Genomic DNA, 19,536 nt, shown 5'->3' with positions numbered 1-19,536 from the left:
AACATCGTAGCTTTGAACGGGTTTAATGTGCCTTATCATTAAGCCCTCGCGAATATTGGCTTTGTCCACTACAAGGACGATTCCGCCATGACTGTGATTCGAACTCGGATCCACAGTCATTGTAGGCCAGTACTATGTCAGCTGGGCTACTGTAACAGGGCGTTACCTCTCACTGTTAGGTCAGAAGAATTGTGGTTGGTTTTAGTAGGTCATATATCAGAGCATGGGGCCCAATTTACTCAAATTCCTATAAAGCAAATGTCATATTGTAGCGATTTCATTGTTAAAGAAAAGACAACTTCAACGTTTTCATTCAATTAAAAATTCACATTTCGTGCTTTTCTTAATTAAATTACAATGTACCTTTTCTGAGTTCAATATTTCACATAATTGATGTAAATAAATCATTTGCTGTTCCGTGATTATAGTACGGTCGGCGCCATATTGTGACATGCAATTATGTGCCTGGAGGCAAATCAGTCTGAAACGCGAAATTGCTGGCAGCGTGTAATTCGGTAGCAATGTAGAGTTCTGGCTAATTATACATAACTTTGTACTCCCTAATGCTATTGCGGCGATTTCCTGTATACGGACATCAGTAACAACCATTGTCATTGCGACTAGGGTGTTCAAAGTGCTATAGAGTGTGAAATTTACTGCACGGAATTATTAACCGTAATTGTGGGCGTACCGTTAGCCGAACTGCTTAGAGAGCCGTTTGACTTTCCACGCCAGAGATCCGAGTTCAAATCCCTGCTAGTTCAAGTGAACGTAACCTAACCAAAAGTAAAGACGTTTCACGCAATCCAAGGGATTTAATAAATTCCCGGTTATTTTTTCAATTGTTTGGTATTCATTAAATCCTCTAATTTCTATCAACATAACATTCTGAAAATCGATTTCGGACCATCGCTTTATTTACTTTTGTGCTTGTTCTATGGCTTTCTAAATTCTATAGGCCCACCTGGGAAAATATTCTATACCTGGTTGCGAATCATAGTTACAAGACGAAAGTTACAATATGAAATCGTCAATATTGTAGCGATAGATTGCTCTGATTGGTTGAAATAAAAAAGGTTCTTATAATTCATTGACGAATTGCTGCATGGACGAAATAGTTAACAAATTCACGTTAACTTCCCGGTGTGAACGCATCTTTAGTTCAATCCATCTCAGGGAAAAAATAATGATGATGATAATGGTAGTGGTATTTAATGGCGCCTACCACTGCAGAGGTTAGTCATTGTCAAAATTCGACGTGGACGAGAAATGGTCTACAAATTTTGTCTGGAGCCCACTATCACAGTCGTGGGGTTTTTCCTGTCATAAATCTACTGTAAGAGACCTTCAACTTTACTTCCTCATGGAGTAAAATTTTATAATCCTTTAATCCATGTTGAATCTTTCGTACACTACTTTTAACACTTGAATATAAATAATTGATTAAATGGCGATCTTACTCGTGTTAATTATGTAAGCATGTGTGGCTTACAGCTGTTTCGGTGTTACTTGACACCATCCTCAGAGCCTACTAGATCTCGACGCTATCTCAACTTCGCTGCCTGTTGTGTGGGTGCGTTCGTGTGATGAAGAATTGTGTCAAATAGTGTGTGTGTTCTGAAATTATCTGTGTGTTGAGAATTTGATTAGGGTATGCTTTAGTGTGTCTGTATACCCAAGATACATAAAGATAACATACCAATCAGACCTCTAATCAACTACAAACAGGCACCAGCACACAAACTAGCCACACACATGGACAAAATCATCAGAAACAACATAAAATTCAGAAAACAGACAACAATAAAAAACACAATAGACCACAGGCGTATACAAATTCATATGCAATAGTTGCGACAGTTTCTACATTGGACAGACAGGCAGATCATTCCAAACTCGATACAAAGAACACCTTAAAGCAATAACCAGAGGACACAATACATCTACATATGCCGAACACATAACTAATGCTAACGACACATACAATAACATAAATACAGACATGGAATTCCTACACATAAACCCAAAAACCAAAAACTCAACACACTAGAACAATATGAAATTTACAGACACACTAAAACACACCCTAATCAAATTCTCAACACACAGATCAATTTCAGAACACACACACTATTTGATACAACTCTTCATCACACGAACGTACCCACACAACAGGCAGCGAAGTTGAGATAGCGCCGAGATCTAGTAGGCTCTGAGAATGGTGTCAAGTAACACCGAAACAGCTGTAAGCCACACATGCTTACATAATTAACACGAGTAAGATCGCCATTTAATCAATTATTCATAATCCTTTAAAATATGTCTCCTTCGGCCGGGTTTGAAGCTACAAACCACATGCAGTTGTTAGCATGATAACCACTAGACCACCGAAAAAGACTATAAAGGAGATATAGAAAAAGAGCGACAAACTAAATTTATGGTGTTGATATAATGTTAGTCTTTAAATTTGTATTAATGAAGCCATCTTGCTTACAAAATCTCGGTGATTTGAGTAACGGTCGTTCCATAAAAGGTTATCAAGAAGATCGTCGTACTCTACTAGATAATAGTTTTCCTGGTATTGTCGCTGGCAAATCAGTGCCCTCGTTACGTCATAATAATGATAATGCGTACCGTGATTGTATGAGCTATGGTGGCGCCTTGGGAGGTCCAGAAAATTGACGCTGTCTCATTGACCCTGGTTAGCCTGTATTTCAGTGTGGTTAACTTGAGTTTAAAAGAAGGTCAGCTGCTAGAAGCCGATGTGCTGCACATTGAATACCAATACCGATCTTACCAGTTACGAAACAGCATAAAAGTTGTGTGGTTAGCGGCACAATTAAATTCTAATGAACGTTAATCACTAATAAATGGGGACAAATAGTCTTTCCATCACGTTGTCAACGTTCTTGTCTTTCCTCTGCTCGTGTCTGGGATGTTGGCTGCAGTCGTGAATGAGTAATAAGGTCTTTGGCTTTCCTTGCACTTTTTGTCTTCCGAGACACTTTCAACTGCGCTGCGCGGGGAATATTCCTTTCTAAATCGATATGGCCACAGTCTGCCGACAGATTTTTGACCTCCACCGTATCCTGTAAGACTTTCGACAGACACGACATGTATGATTGTTTTTCCATAATTTGTCCATATTTCTGTAATGCCTAGTTGTCGTCTATCAATAATAGTCTTCTTAGTTCGAAACGGTTGTTAAAAAAATAACTGCAGACTATTGATGCAATGTATTTCGTTGACGTTGGAGATTCAATCATTGTTACCTACTGTTTATCCAGTAATGTACTTTTTTCGTTTTATAATGTGTTTATGCTTGTAGAAATACTTTTATTTTTGTCTTTTTACTTTTTCATTAGATGCTAAGGTACACGGTACCAAATAACGCCACCTTAAGACTTCAGTCACTTTTGCTCTGGAAATAAGTTATGTAGAAACACGAAAATTATGAAATAGAAACTGTAATCTTATCTTTACAAAATAACACAATGAAAATGGATATATTATATACCGAACAAGTATTAGAACTCAAATAGGAAAACTTTGTAAACTGGCGTTATTAGGAACAGGTTGTCCAATTAACGCCACCTATTTTCTAGTAACTTATACACTTATAATTGTTAATGAATTATTTTTCCTAAGCAACACACATTGAACTAAGCGACTAAATTTGAGTTTCTGTTAACAAAAGATACAAAATCACTCAATACTAATGAAAGATGCTTGATCTGAAACTGAAACACCAGATGGATTAGGAAAATATGTTTTCCAGTGACTCCTTACTTAAAAAAAAAGAGACTGTGACACAGTAGAAAGTTATTAAACACAAAAGCATTTACCTTAGTTTAATATGAATGTTTTCCAATAAGTAAAACAAAAAAATTAAGTAATGTAAAATAAAAAAAAAATTAAGAGTTCGATGAGCAATTGAACCAATATCATCACTGCACATTCTGAACATTTGTAAGTTGATTTTCCTGATGTTTTCACACTGATGCTGTACTGTCAGCCTTAGTACTAACATAATCTAAAATTTTGTCTGTAGTCCTTTAACGCCACATGGCGTTAAAGCGCTACCGAGTACTTTATAACATGACATGCCTGTTTCTCTAACATTTTCAAATTTTATAGATAGCAAATACTTTCTGTACATATAAGAATGTTTAAGGATCACGAAAATATATAGTTTAATATGGTTATTATTTGCTCAACACACAAAATAAAAAATTGCCTCTTACCTTGATATAAAAGAACAGCCATTCACTATCAACACACAACAGGAAAATGATGGAATATAATGTCACTCGCAAATGTCAGTGGACAGCTAGTAACTCGTTTCATTACTAGATTGCAAGCGAATGCAGGCTACAGTAGTGCACTACCGAAAACTTGTATCGTTAACAAATTTGAATAGGGTGGCGTTAAAGGTATACATGGCGTTATTTGGCTCAGGGACCTTATAAAGCTCAAATATAAAGTATTATTATTTAATTTCGAGAGTTTCGCAAAATTAGGACTTTTGAACATCCCTATTACTGAAAAAGAACAATTAGAAAACAAGAATAAAAGGGAACCCAAATACATTGTAGATACGAGGAGAAAAAGGAGAAGACGAGAACATAGGCAACATGAAATACTATGCTCTCGTGATGATGTACAGTGTAAAATTCTATGCAGGCGCCAGACTAATGGTGACAATTCCATTCATTGTCACAGACATTTCTAAAGTGCATGTCGGAATTTTCATTCATAGAGCTTGGAATCCCAGATTAATGATTCCGAGGAGCGAAGTTGAACGAACAACTCAGATTTAAGGGAGGCTGCACTGATGTAACAGTACGCAAATAACCTTTTGTTTGACTTGCCATAAACACTTTTATTATACTTTAAGTGGCTCGGAGATTTTTCTTAGTGCATGTCATCCCTTAGTTTGTTTTTAGTTTGCCACGTCATTCAAGGAGGGATTTATGGACTCATGTGGGCTAGTCCTTCCCCTTGACCGTTCATTACATTTGACCTTTAACAGCTCTGCTAAGCTAAAAAAGCGTATAAACGAATTAAGATCTCTTTTAATAACTGGGTTTAATTTAATACCCAGTAATTACAGTTATAAATCTTCTTTAATGTGTGTGCAAGCACCTACTCTTCTAAGACAATGGGAGTAGACTATCACTGACAACTGTAGGAGATGCGAGGTTTTCATTGCTTTTGTATAGCGACTAGCTATGCAGTTTGTTTATATTCACGAAAATGTGGAAACTGATCACTTAGCATTACATGGACTACTGCGATATTTTCACTTCAATTCTAAACACAATTAATTTTCTAGCACCTTAGATTTTAATTCGTAGGCATATTTGACATAGCCGGGTTCACGGATGGTTCCGCATCGGAGTTGGGTCACAGTCTAGTATATACAGTCACGAAGCTCAATACGTAGTAAATATGCATCCATAGATAGTTGTTAACCACTAGGATCGTTAATATCGTCTCATTACAGACAATGCGAAATAGTACCTCCACAGTCTATTGTTCCTAGCACCCTTACAACTCAAGCTTCGTGACTGTATATACTAGATTGTGGTTGCGTGGTATTAAGGCGTAATGTCATGGATTAGTGTTACGGAATGAGCGCTGGTCCGAATCTTCATGGTAAAATATTTTTTCTCATATTTCTGTCAGTGTATGGGACTAGTGCCCACCCCGCATCGTGATAAATTTTGGTAGCTACAGTGAATAGTAAAAACCGGTTTCTTACGCTAGCTATGACGGCTGGGTGAGGATCATAGTGCTAATCACATGTTACCCCCATATATTTGTTCACGTCTGCTAAACGTGTGGATCTGACCCTAGCAGTCGCGCTGTGGATTGTTCTCACATGTGAATGTATTTACAATTTTGTAAATATATTACAAGATGAAACACACTACTACTGCTGCACCAGCAATAATAATAATAATAATAATAATAATAATAATAATAATAATAATAATAATAATATTTACAATTACGGCTTTTACAGAACCCGGAAGTTCATTGCCGGCCTCACATTGGTCCCTATCCTGAGTAATATTAATCCATTCCCTACTATCATATCCCAACTCCCTGAAATCCATTTTAATATTATCCTCCCATCTACGTCTCGGCCTCCCCAAAGATCTTTTTCCCCTCAGGTCTCCCAACTAACACTCTATTATACAATATTCTGAATTCACCCATACTCGCTACATTCACTGTCCATCTCAAGCGTCTGGATTTAATGTTCCTAATTATGAAAGGTGAAGAATACAATGCGTGCAATTCTGCGTTGTGTATCGTTCTCTATTCTCCTGTAACTTCAACGCTCTTAGCTCCAAATACATTACTAAGCAACTTATTCTCAAAAATCCTTAACCTCTGTTCCTCTTTCAAATTGGGACACCAAGTTTCACAACCATACAGAGTAACCGGTAATATTACTGTTTTATAAATTCTAGCTTTCAGTTTCTTTGAAAGCAGACTGGATGACAAAAGCTTCTCAACCGAATAATAGCAGGCATTTCCCATGTTTATTCTGCGTTTAATTTCCTCTCAAGTGTCATTTATATTTGATAATGTTGCTCCAAGATATCTGAATTTTTCCACCTCTTCAAAGGATAAATTTTCAATTTTTATATTTCCATTTCGTACTATATTCTGGTCACGAGACATAACCGGGATTTATTTGCAAACCTATCTGCTAACATATTCACGTCATCCGCATAGACAAGCAGCTGATGTAAATCCTTCAATTCCAGACCCTCTCTGTTGTCGTGGACTTTCAAAATGTCATATTCTAGTGCAAAGTTAAAAAGTAAAGGTGACAGTACATCTCCTTGCTTTAGCATAATAATAATAATAATAATAATAATAATAATAATAATAATAATTCAGCTATAGTGAGTCATAGTAGTGTATATTTAAATATTTTTACCACAAGTTTGGTGAACTGTAAAATGCTAATTTTTACTGCATTTGTGTTCTCTTACTTTTGGTTCAGGGAGAATACTAGTTTTTTACTTTTACAAAAATACATGAAAATTACAAGAGAGGTAAAGCAACTACCGTGGTTCGCTATAGCTTCGCCATATTATTATTATTATTATTATTATTATTATTATTATTATTATTTACAATTTCATATAGCAACAGACAAGTTTTTTCACCTTCTATTTCCAGTGAAATTATCTGCTCTCGTTTGGGAGTGGATACATTTTCCTTTATTCTAAGTTATCTCAAACAGTAATATTCCGTATGATAAAAATTAAATATAGTGTGCTTCCGTAGATCAGTTTGGTGAACATTTCCCCAAAACACAAAAACCTCAGAGTTCTTCGGTGTCCCCATCAATCTCGCTCGAACTCTGGCTAGGAACCGTCAACTGATTGCATTGCGGTTGGAAGTTCCCGTCGATAACAATTGAATCTTTAGACCCATGTTAAAGACTTCGTCACACATGGTACATACGATTAAGGCTAAGTAGCGTACTGGTGCTGAAAAGTAAAGGCAACATTGAGAACAAGTCTTCGCTTGTGCATATAAAAACAAGTCTTCACTTTCTTGGAGTGGTGAAATCGCGCTTTGCGTAGCGCGTGTCCGTTACTGCTGCCCGGTTCATTGTTCCCAGCAACGTGTTCGAGTTTCTCAGAACCCAGAACGTTGAAACACAACCAACTAAAGGCCGGTTTTTGGATAGGATGAACTGAAAATCTCTCTAAGGCTGCTTGGAAACTGGATACCTTACCAACAGTTCATCATCTGCATAAATATAAAAATGTAAACAGATGTTGAAATACATGCAATATAGATTCCATCCAAGAAAAAAAAATATTACTATAATAATAATAATAATAATAATAATAATAATTATTATTATTATTATTATATGTCATAATGAAAATTATAATATGTTGTGGCTGGGATTAGTGAGATTGTTGGTATTGGTGTGGCTGGTTGGTAGCGATGTGGCTGGGATTGGTGGCGTTGGTGTGGCTGGAGCTGATGGTATTGGTGTTTGGTTTGATTTGGGGTTGTTGATGTGGCTGTGTTAATGATGGTGTGGCTGGTATTGGTGACGTTGGTGTGACGGGTTAGTGGTATTAGTGTGGCTTGATAGCTGACGGTGTGGCTGGGATTGGTGGCATTGTTATGGTTGAGATTGGTGTTATTGGTATGACTGGGTAGCTGACGGTGGCATTGGTGTGACGGATTGGTGGCATTAGTGTGACTGGATAGCTGACGGTGTGACTGGGAATGGTGACATTGGTGTGGTTGGGATTGGTGCCATTGGTATGACTGTGTAGCTGACGGTGTGGGTGGCATTGGTGTGACGGATTGGTGGATTTAGTGTGTCTGGATAGCTGACGGTGTGACTGGGAATGGTGACATTGGTGTGGTTGGGATTGGTGCCATTGGTATGACTGGGTAGCTCACGATGTGGCTGGCATTGGTGGCACAAGTGTGACGGATTGGTGGTATTAGTGTGGCTAGGGTTGGTGGCATTGGCATGATTGGGATTGGTGTCATTGGTATGACTGGGTTGTTGACGGTGTGGCTGGCATTGATGGCACAGGTGTGACCGATTGGTGGCATTATTGTGGCTGGGTAGCTGACGATGTGACTGGGAATGGTGACATTGGTATGGTTGGGATTGGTGCCATTGGTATGACTGGGTAGTTGATGTGGCTGGCATTGGTGGCACAAGTGTGACGGATTGGTGGTAATAGTGTGGCTGGGTAGCTGACAATGTGACTGGGAGTGGTGACATTGGTATGGTTGGGATTGGTGTCATTGGTATGACTGGGTAGTTGACGGTGTGGCTGGCATTGGTGGCACAAGTGTGACGGATTGGTGGTATTAGTGTGGCTGGAGTTGGTGGCATTGGCATGATTGGGATTGATGTCATTGGTATGACTGGGCATTTTACGGTGTGGCTGGCATTGATGGCATAAGTGTGACGGATTGGTGGCATTAGTGTGGCTGGGTAGCTGACGGTGTGGTGGGATTGGTGGCGTTGGTGTGACGGATTGGTGGCATTAGTGTGGCAGAATAACTTACGGTGTGGCTGGGATTGGTGGCATTGGTATGGCCGGGTAGCTAACGTTGTGGCTGGGATTGGTGGCGTTGATGTAACGGATTGGTGGCATTAGTGTGATTAGATAGCTGATGGTGTGGCTGAGATTGGTGGCGTTGATATGGTTGGGATGGTGTCATTGGTATGGCTGGGTAGCTGACGGTTTGGCTGGGTTTGGTAGCATTGGTGTGTGGCTGGAGCTGATGGCATTTGTGTGCCGCTGGAATTGGTGTTGGTGTGGCTGAGTTGGTGGCGTTGGTGTGGTTAGAATTGATGGCGTTGGTGTGGCTAGAGCTGATGGCCTAGGTTTGTGGCTGGAATTGGTGTTGTTAGTGTGGCTGAGTTGATAACATTGATGAGGCTGGGATTGTTGTTGGTGTGGCTAGAATAGACTAGTGGTGTTGGTGTGGCTGAGTTGGTGACCTTGATGTGCGTTAGAATTGATGGCGTTGGTGTGGCTAGAGCTGGTGGCATAGGTTGTGGCTGGAATTGGTGCTAGTGTGGCTGAGTTGATAACATTGATGAGGCTGGGATTGTTGTTGGTGTGGCTAGAATAAACTAATGGCGTTGGTGTGGCTGAGTTGGTGACGTTGGTGTGCGTTAGAATTGATGGCTTTGGTGTGGCTAGAACTGATGGCATAGGTTTGTGGCTGGAATTGGTTTTGTTAGTGTGAGTGAGTGGATGACATTGATGAGTCTGTGATTGTTATTGGTGTGGATAGAATAAATTGGTGGCGTTGGTGTGGCTGGGTTGGTGGCATTGGTATACCTGGAGTAGATTGCGTTTAACGTCGATGTATCTGGAGTTAATGGCGTTGGAATTGCTTGTGTTCACTATTTATGTAGCTAGATGATGTTGATGTTCTTGTTTGTGGCTGTTGGTGATTATGATAAAATGAGTAGCCCTTCCACACTGAAGTTACCCAGGATCTGTGATTTGCTTGGGAACTGTAGAGCGCGACTCTTGACCTCTCAGGTCTGAGGAGAGGAGTAGTGTGGACCTGTCCTGATTACCCTTCCTGGACCTGAACTGTTGCATTCCAGCGTCTAATACGGATGATGAACCGGTGTATGAAAACGTTGTGCACCACTGATTTAAAAATACCAATTTGAATTTCAATTTCACGTCGCTCCCTTCCGGACACACAAGACCTGAACTGTTCACCAACGTGGAAAGAAGTTATTTCAAGTCTAATAATATGATTCTGTTTAGTACTTAGCGGTACTCTGATCTCTTACGTTTTTGCTCAACCGCTGCAGTGCCTAGTGGGTGGACTACACTGCAGGCGCTATGTAATCTCCGATCTCACGGTTCATGCTGTTCCTCTATCGTTATGATGACAGCCATATGATGAAATAGCAAGCTGATGGATGAGAAAGGCCAGATGCACACATACTAGTGTAGTAGTGTGTTCGTTGTTTATGTGATAATGCAATTATTTACGGCAATCCTTGTACCGCCGAAGAGATAGCATCCTTTCATTGGCATTTATTATAAACTGCCGATGGCAACTCGGTTGTAAGAATCGATTAATGAGTTTGTGTATACGCAAATATGTAACTGTAGATAAGGTCTGTGTTTCAAAATACGACATAACATGTTCGCAACCTGATGTTTAATATAACAGAGAAATTTAATTGAACTAACGAAAGAAGTAAGAGCAGTCGTTCTGTAATTTTGCTGCAAGGAATTTGAAGTTGATTGTTGACATTAAGCCACACGATCTTCCATGAGATTGACTACAGATTTATGTTTGTGTTAGCAAAATACCGCAATTTTTTTTTTTTTTTTTTTTTTTTTTTTTTTTTTTTTTGGCAACAGTTTGCTTCATGCACTTAGATACTCTAAATGCTAACAGCAACTTCGCAAAAAAGGTATCTTTTCCGAATTTTAACTTCGTTTTTCTCTACTGAAGTTTTAAACATCATGTCGGATTTTAATAAAAAACGATGTAGTTTATCAAATATCGAAAGATACAAAAATAGTTGCACTAGTCAACCGCGATTACTTACGCCAAAATACAGTGTTCCAACTTCACAATAAAATTATCAATTACAGCCACCGGCGTAGCACTGGTGGTAGTGCGCTTGCTTGCTGATCCGGAGTTGCGCGGGTATGGGTTCAATTCCCGCTTGGATTGATTACCTGGTTGGGTTTTTCCGAGGTTTTCCCAACCGTAAGGCGAATGTCAGATAATCTATGGCGAATCGTCGACCTCATCTCGTAAAATACCATCTCGCTGTCATCAAAGACATCGACGCTAAATAACTTAGTAGTTGTTGTAGTGTCATTTAATGACCACGTAAAAACATAAATATCAATTACAGATGTTCATTTTAAGACCTGAATTGACAAGTTACCTCAGATTGAGGTTCTGGCTGACATATACATCTATTATCAGAAAATACGTCTCACTTAATATGTGTAAGAGGAATAATAATTGTTTATATACAATTGAAGTTTGATTATTGTAATTGTAGCTAATCGGCGACGTATGCAATAGAGAGGAAAGGAACTAGCCACCCTACTTCATTATCTCCTGGCCTAGTTGCCTCATATGTGGTGCCATGTGGTATCACTTGTGAGGTTCAGACCTGTCTTCGTACAGTGGACAGTTGACTAAACAACAATTGACGAGCATCCTAAGTCCATTTAAATTAATTATTCAGGAGAACAATACAACTACATAGGCTTCCAATATAAGTGTAGCCCTATTGCAATAAATATTTGTATGAATAAAAACCACAGGCTTAGAGTCGAACTTGGAATATTCTTTTTACAGGATGGTAGCCTATGCAAAACCTCAACATTTGTCAGGGAAAAAGTGAAATTCAGTACATTTTGGACTTGGCATGTTTGTCAGTTCAGGTGTTCAATTGTAAAGCGTCTATTTTTCATTAAAGAAGCGAGGTACAAGATATTCACTAGAATTATGGCATGACTGTCGTATTTATGTTGACTATTTTTTTTAACAGATTGCAATTTGGTGGACGGTATTACCTACTTTATTTGAAGGGTTCAGAGCCATAGTGAGACAACCACCATATATTAAAAATGGAGAAAGCAAGGGTTAAAGTTAAGTGAATAATCATAGTTTAATGAAGATTGACATATCATTTAGTTTTAATTTGTATACTTTATATTACTTGCTATATTTTTCCATTGAATTATTGTAATAACTTTATTTTAACCCTTATTTTCTACGGTTTTAGTAAATGGCGCTTGGCCTACTATGGTTCTGAACCCTTCATTTGAATCCATTAGACAAAAATGGTAGAAATATATTTTCTGAAAATGATCTATTGCAGTATTGTTCTGTATCCTTTCTTAGTAACAGAATTTATACCAAATTTTGTACGCATATTACTCGCAGTTAGGTATATCTAGAGCGACAACGACCGATAAATTGGAAGTGGGTGATACCTATTGTGCCTGCGGTTACACTTCTACCGAGCCGACGCATGTGTGAATCTAGAAGGGTTTCAATAAGATGATCGAACGTTGAATTTCGACATAAATTTACTTAAAATTGTTGTTCGACTTATCACTGCACAATAATAAAATTACAGCGAGAAAATATGTATGATTCTTAGTTTCTTTCCTTTTACAGTATGGCAAAATCCGAAGTGTTATTAGGACTACTCCCCTCGATGGTTAGAACTTTGTTGATGGTTTTTTCTAGTCTATCAACACTTTTAAAACATTGTCTTAATTTGAGTATAATACTTCAGAATTGGTTTGGATATCAAATCAGTTCATATATGGCTGCTTATAATGAATGCTTCAAGTATATTTTGTCCTCAATGTTCCTAATATGCTGTCATTTGTTTCAGAGATGGCAGCGCCGCTGGTTTGTGCTGTACGACGACGGAGAGCTGAGCTACTCTGTGGACGAGCATGTAAGTAAAGTGTCGTAATTAGAAGCACGTCGCAGTAGGTGTGTTCATCCCCCGCTGAGAGTCATCTGTCTTAATGCTGAGGAAGAAAAATCGCAATATTTGACAACGTTCCAAAATACAACCAAGTCTGTGTCATAAATTATTCAGTAAGCTGAGAAGAGCTTAACGCAATAGGTCAGGGATAACAGGGGACTGGCGATTGTAGGCCCTCTCCACGTCCTGTTACGACAATCCGACGTAATTGGTAGCATCTGTGCAGCTTCTTCACTTCTTAACGTCCCACATTAATAATTACCTTCGTTATTTTTTTATATTTTGTGATAAATGTAAAAATGTTACAGCACAACTATGCTCCGAAATTGTTCGTATTTTTATTCGGAGACAAAATTTCTTTATAGGCTACTTTGTTAATATACACTGTGTCCACACTAAAAGTATACAAATATAACAGCTTATATCGTAACTTAGATAGGGTTTATTAAATAAATTTCTTATGCATTGTATAGAGTAACTGAAAAAGTTTTTATTTCCACTAGTACATTTCAACATGAGCACCATTTATAGCTCGACAGGTACCAAAACTATACTCAACCTCTCGCCAGGTGTTCACCAACATATCAGGTGTTATAAGCTCAACTGCTTGAATGATACTCTGTCTCAAATCAATCAAATTACGAACTTTTCTGCTGTACACAAAATTTTTAATAAATCCCCACGCAAAAACTCCAAAGGAGTTAAATCCGGGGACCTAGGCGGCCAGCACGTTGGCCCACCTCTACCAACCCAATTTCTTGGAAAGGTTACATCCAAAAAAACGTTTTAACATTTCGATGGAATTGTGGTGGAGCACCATACTGCTGAAATGTTAAACCTGGCGAAAATTGTGCAATAGCAAAGTTCTTCAGTATATCAAGATACGAGATGTGGGCTTCTAGCAAATGATTCATGCACCTGATCCACAATCATTTCGGCCACTTGCTTTTTAGAATGTTTCTCTGTCTTCGAAATCAAGCTTTCATTATCTCGTAGAGTTCTATCACACTCGTAAATGGATTGGCGTGTAGGAGGATCCACATTTCAATCCCTCCGTACGAGCCGCTGAACACGCGTAACAATTCAATTCTGCAAACCAGAGCACGCATTGAAGTTGTTGCTGTACCATCCACATTTCGATTGACAAGGAACTAGACTGATAAATGCAAATTGTCATTCATGCAACAATAAGCTTGAAACGAAACATTTCACACAACAATGGCCATCTAACAATAAGCTTGAAACAAAACATTGCACACAACAAAGGCCATAGAAAAGGTATGAAACGAAATCTTGGAGAGAATTTTTATATTGATTGAGTTTTATCTTAAGGAATTATAATATACGGTTTTGAAATTATAAGCTATTATTTCTGTATACTCTTAGTGTGGACACGGTGTGCTACACGGTATCCTTATTTTCTTTCGAATGAATCAGAGATTAATAGAGACAAGGGAATAATGATAATATGAAACATGCGCTGGTGCACGTCCTTTCTTTGGGTTGATACTGTGAGTATAAAACTAGTGAACTTGTAGCCGGTTGGCCGCTTGTCTCATTCTGCAGGTCACTTTCTATTGACGGAACTGGAACTTTGAAAATTCTGAAAGGAAAAAAGGCCAAAGTATTATGTTTAGTGCGCGAGGTCTGATATAATTAGGGTCATGTCTCCTCAGTAATTTTGATCGCAATGGACAGCTAGAGGTGAGCGGCCGAATTTAGACTCCGAGGTATGTGGTCATTAGTTGCTCGTGGTAGTGCTATTTACCGTAGGCTATCCCCAGTGCTCATGGTAGCTCGTGGGACCGGGGTTGAGGAACCGCGGTGATTCCTACGCTGAAAGGTAAAGAGATTCTGTTGGCTGTAGGGGAGTGTGGACGATGCATGCACAATATTTCATTCCGGGTAGTGAAATAAACAAACCCACGCGACCTACGTGGGAGGGGAATCGCCAACCCGTGCCCTTTCCCCCGAGGGTGACTAATAGAGGTGAGCGAAGCAGTCCTCACTAATCCTCACTGCTCCTCTGAGTCCCTGGTTGGGATGACTGATGACCGTAGTATGAATTGGGAGTCGAACCATAACTATATAAGAAACCCGCGCGAAATGTGTGACGACAGAGTCTCCATGCCTGAAATTACATTGGGAAAATATCGAGAGGTGTTGGGGACTATGTACATTCGTGGTCAATTTCTTTTTGGGTTCATCCCGACATTTTTCGTGGTGACTTGGGAAAGCCAGGATGAGGGTCTCAAAGGTGGAAAGTCAGTTGGCTCTGTGGCTGACTCTAATAATTGTTCTGGGCAGATCGACTCTGGGAGAATTGTTGTGATGCTGTCTGATGTGGTACAAGATGATGTTGCTAGCTTGGGAAGAGGCAGAATCGTGTTTTTTCAGCTGTCACGGACAAGTGGATAGCCGAACATATGTGGGGACCCATTACCTCGGTTCGAAACTACATTTTGCAGCACGATATATCATATCACTCATTATCCAGAATAAAACTTGTTTAATGCGTCGTTATATTTTATTGTGCTTTTCTTTATACACTTTTAATGTTATTTTTATTGCTCTTGTTTATTTCTTATCAAGACTTTGTTCCGTATAACGCTTGGCAAGTGGACAAGTTTCATACACCAGGTCTGTCATTTGGCAGAGTCCAGCCCCGTCAGTCTGACCCGAAGTGTGTCTGAAAGAGAGTGCGGGAGGGGATATCTGCTTTATCGAAGGATAGCCTTCCATAGAATCGATGTCTGGAGATTCTGGCATTAAATTACCTCGGTTTGGGACCCGAACAAGTGTGTCTTAACAAGTAATAATAGTTGATTGCAGCTTTTCACTCCTTCCTCATATTTAGTCACACTGCCAGAAATCGCAAGCCTTGGTTTTTCTGAACCGACGCAAGCGACGTGCGAGGTGCGAGGCCCGCCTCGCACAAATTCGGACTACACGAGAGATAGTGAGTGGTTTCTATAACTGCGAGATGCGAGGTCTGCTCACCTCGTAGCCATAGAACCACTCACTGTCTCTCGTGTAGTCCGGATTTGTGCGAGGCGGGCCTCGTGACTCGTGTGACATGGGGTCAGTACTACGTGGAATCAATACGCGAAACAATTCAGAACATTACCGGTACATTAATTACATCATGTGCAAGATTGTGGCTTACACTTAAGCTTCCCCGTAGCCGTTTCGAACTCCAAGGTCGGAATTGCTGTTACATTGTACACATCTTTTTCATTACTAATTCTTTTTTGAGCTGTAAATATACCGTCGTCATACACAAAGATAGAGTTTGAAAGGGTCTTTAAAATTGGAATGACATTATAGGTACTTTTGACAGGTCTATTTATAGGAGGACACAGATTAATGGTTGTATACTGACAATCGTGTGTTTTCAACTGCCACGGACAAGTGGACAACCAAAACATGTGGGCACGTATTACCTCGGTTTGAAGGCGCCGAAACGACATTTTGCAGCACAATAAATCATGACTTTTATTATCCAGAGTAGAACTTGTGTATTGCGTCGTCGTATTTTCTTGTACGTTTCTTTATACACTTTTAATTTTATTTTTATTGCTCTTTTTATATTCGATCAAGAATTTGTTCAGTATAATGTTTTATCTTAGGCTACTTGATATGTCTTTGCACACATGCATTACACCACATCCGTTACGTAACTGTTCTTGTAGCCTGGTAAGACAAAAGTATTACCTAACTCTTGTGTACATACACACGTATGAGCCTTTGGTATAAAAAAGCTGGACTGGCTTCTATAGTGTTCTTATTTAGTAGTTTCATTTTGGATCAGTATATGTGTAATGCTAATCACAAATCCTAAACAACTTAGTTTCTTTTGCATGTTCCTTAAACATAAGTAGAATAGTTACAACGAGAGATCCATTTTGTCATACCTATAAGCGAGGAGGAACGGTAATTTATAAGAGACATATACGAGGCCATGGGCTCTACTAAAGTCTGTGGTGACTTATAATGAGAAACGTGTACGAGTTTCTCGACTCTTTCATAGTCTAGGAGTTATCCTTTAACTATTTGCATAGTCAAGACGTTATGATTCCCCGGTTGCTTGTCTTGTATAATATATTTTTGGTCACATGCAGGGCTAAGGCACATAACTTGTCAAATATGTTTCTTAGACGTTTTACTCATGTCAAAATTTGACCTTTCTTGCCTTTAATCGCAATTTCAACATTACATACTAGACAAGTACTGGTACTTGAAACTTACGTGAGTTGGACCAGCATGACGCCGTTGCAGAAAGGAACAGAAAACTAGGTACCGCATCATATATTCCATGGAGTAGTGATTTACAAACGTTTCTGGTTATGGCTTCAAAAAATGATTGCCTTCATAACTGTGGCGTGTCCAACTGATAACGTATTGATCTTCAAGAGCAGTTGTATACCTCAGAATCTTTGAAACAGAACTTAGTCAAAATAACTACACATATTTAAATTATCTGTTACTTATCTTAAGTAAAAAATTAATAAACAGAACAATGGGAAATTAGATACAGGTACGTACTTGGCCTGGCAGATGTAACGAAAAATGAACAAGAACTCACTTTGCGTCAGTTTCCATTAGATCGAATACGGCGATAAATAAAATATCAATAAACGATTATTATGTTCTAATCGTAATAATGCAGGCATCTCGGGTGATCAAGGAAAAAAGACAAGACTGTGAGTTGCGGCTATGTGTTAGCCCGCGGCATTGTTAAGTTATACAGACCTTACACCAGCCGTGGTTAACGAGAAAGGCTACGTCGCGACGTCACATTCTTAAGGCCCATTCACAATGAAAATTAAACATAACCGTAACATAAACACAGAAGTTTGCGCCCAGGCTACCAAATGGGATCATTCGCAATGATTCATAAGCATTGACATAAACATTACCGTAAGACGTTAACATGAAAGTTTGCAAACTCCAAACTTTCATGCTTATGCTTACGTGATTTGCAAACAGAACACAATCGTGGAGCGCTGAAGTATACGACAGAATATGAGGAAATGGCGTCGTTGTTATGTTTCATGGTTACCAAGTATGTTTGCTGTTATATTTATGTTCCCATCGTGAATGATTGACTTCTTGATTTTACTGTAACGTTAAGTTAACGCTTACGTTATGTTTAATTTTCATTGTGAATGAGCCTTTAGCCATAACATGGCGAACATTGAATAAGTTTATATGTAATTGCACTTTTAACGTGAGTTTAATATAGAAATTGCTTGTTTTTTGGAACTTTGAACAGGTATTTATATTAGACGATTGGCAAGATGGCCATGACTAGACCATGATAATCACGTGACTCCGATTCGTCCCGAAGCCTGTCTTTCTCGTTAGGCGTGACACCAGCACGTGTGACGTCACAACAGACGTGTTATGTCTCGCACTCGGGTAGGTTAATCCTATACCTATATGATTGTTTTTTTAATAACAAAGTGGGACTTGTTTTCATCAGGATGCCAGCTCTCCACAGAAGACTTACCGATAACTATTCTGGCACGTCCCTTATTCTTGCAAGCTCGCATCCTTTTTAAAGCAATGATAGCGACCTACAACTATTATTATTTCTTTCCCCTCTGCTATTCGTAGAGAGCGTCATGTAGGGTGAATCGGCCAGAGCGTAAAATTGACCTACTTTTAGTGACAAGGTCGTTTTTCACCTCATGCACCCCACACGATGTACGTAGGCACAAGGATAACTTTTAATTCCGCCTCCACGAAATGGAGGACCATATTAGATCCATCTCGTAATGACGTTATCTTAGGTGTCAATCTAAAATGCGCGGGCGGCCTTAAGCCGAGATAGATACATGGGTGTCATGTCGATGTTAGACAAGTGTGTGAACTATATGACATGTTGCTACATTGCAACGACTTTAATGAGCTTTCTTAAAGGACGTTGAATCGAGTGTAATGGTTGGGGAATATTAAGAGAGAGGCGTATCTGAAAAGTTTGGGGATTACCGTCCTGTGTAATCTTAGAAATTAGATAGTAGACTATATCTAAAAACATATTACGTTCATAACTGAAGACATATAATATATGTAACGTCCAACCATCTATCCTGTTTTTCATACATAATAAAATTGTATACATATATACAAACATATATAAACATGCAATGCAATGAAATACAATAGAGTAATATAAAATACTATACGTATGTACAGTACAGTTCGAGGGGAAAAAAAGGGCCGCCTGAATTTTCTAAGTTCCAGATTCAACGCATTGCGCATGCTCATGCTCCAAAGCAGTGGTACACACGAGATCACTTTGGCAGTTATTGAAATTAATTTTACTTCGATTGTTGTCGTAACCCGAAAGGCATTTGTAAAATTGCGATGAACATTGATCTGTTCTTAAAACTAGATGATTTTGCATCACTGTTTGTATTTATTTTTTTTATTTATGTGTGCTATCTGGTAGGATTGAAGAGAAGGCCTTATGGCCTTAATCCTGTCAGATTAAATAAATA

General features: G+C 38.9%; 1 protein-coding gene across 8 annotated transcripts in view; it reads left to right on the top strand.

Moving 5' to 3' along the window:
• Positions 1–19,536, top strand: part of osp (myosin phosphatase Rho interacting protein outspread) — a 720,049-nt gene that overhangs the window by 445,595 nt on the left and 254,918 nt on the right. For all 8 annotated transcript variants that reach the window (XM_069816125.1, XM_069816128.1, XM_069816126.1 and 5 more), the window contains exon 3: positions 12,932–12,997. In XM_069816125.1, coding sequence (XP_069672226.1) covers positions 12,932–12,997 — 66 coding nt within the window. The remainder of the gene's footprint in view (positions 1–12,931; positions 12,998–19,536) is intronic.

This window comes from Periplaneta americana, chromosome 17 (genome assembly GCF_040183065.1).
Source record: "Periplaneta americana isolate PAMFEO1 chromosome 17, P.americana_PAMFEO1_priV1, whole genome shotgun sequence".
Taxonomy (NCBI): domain Eukaryota; kingdom Metazoa; phylum Arthropoda; class Insecta; order Blattodea; family Blattidae; genus Periplaneta; species Periplaneta americana.
The sequence above is the reverse complement of the archived record's forward strand: the minus strand, read 5'-3'. Positions and strand labels throughout refer to the sequence as shown.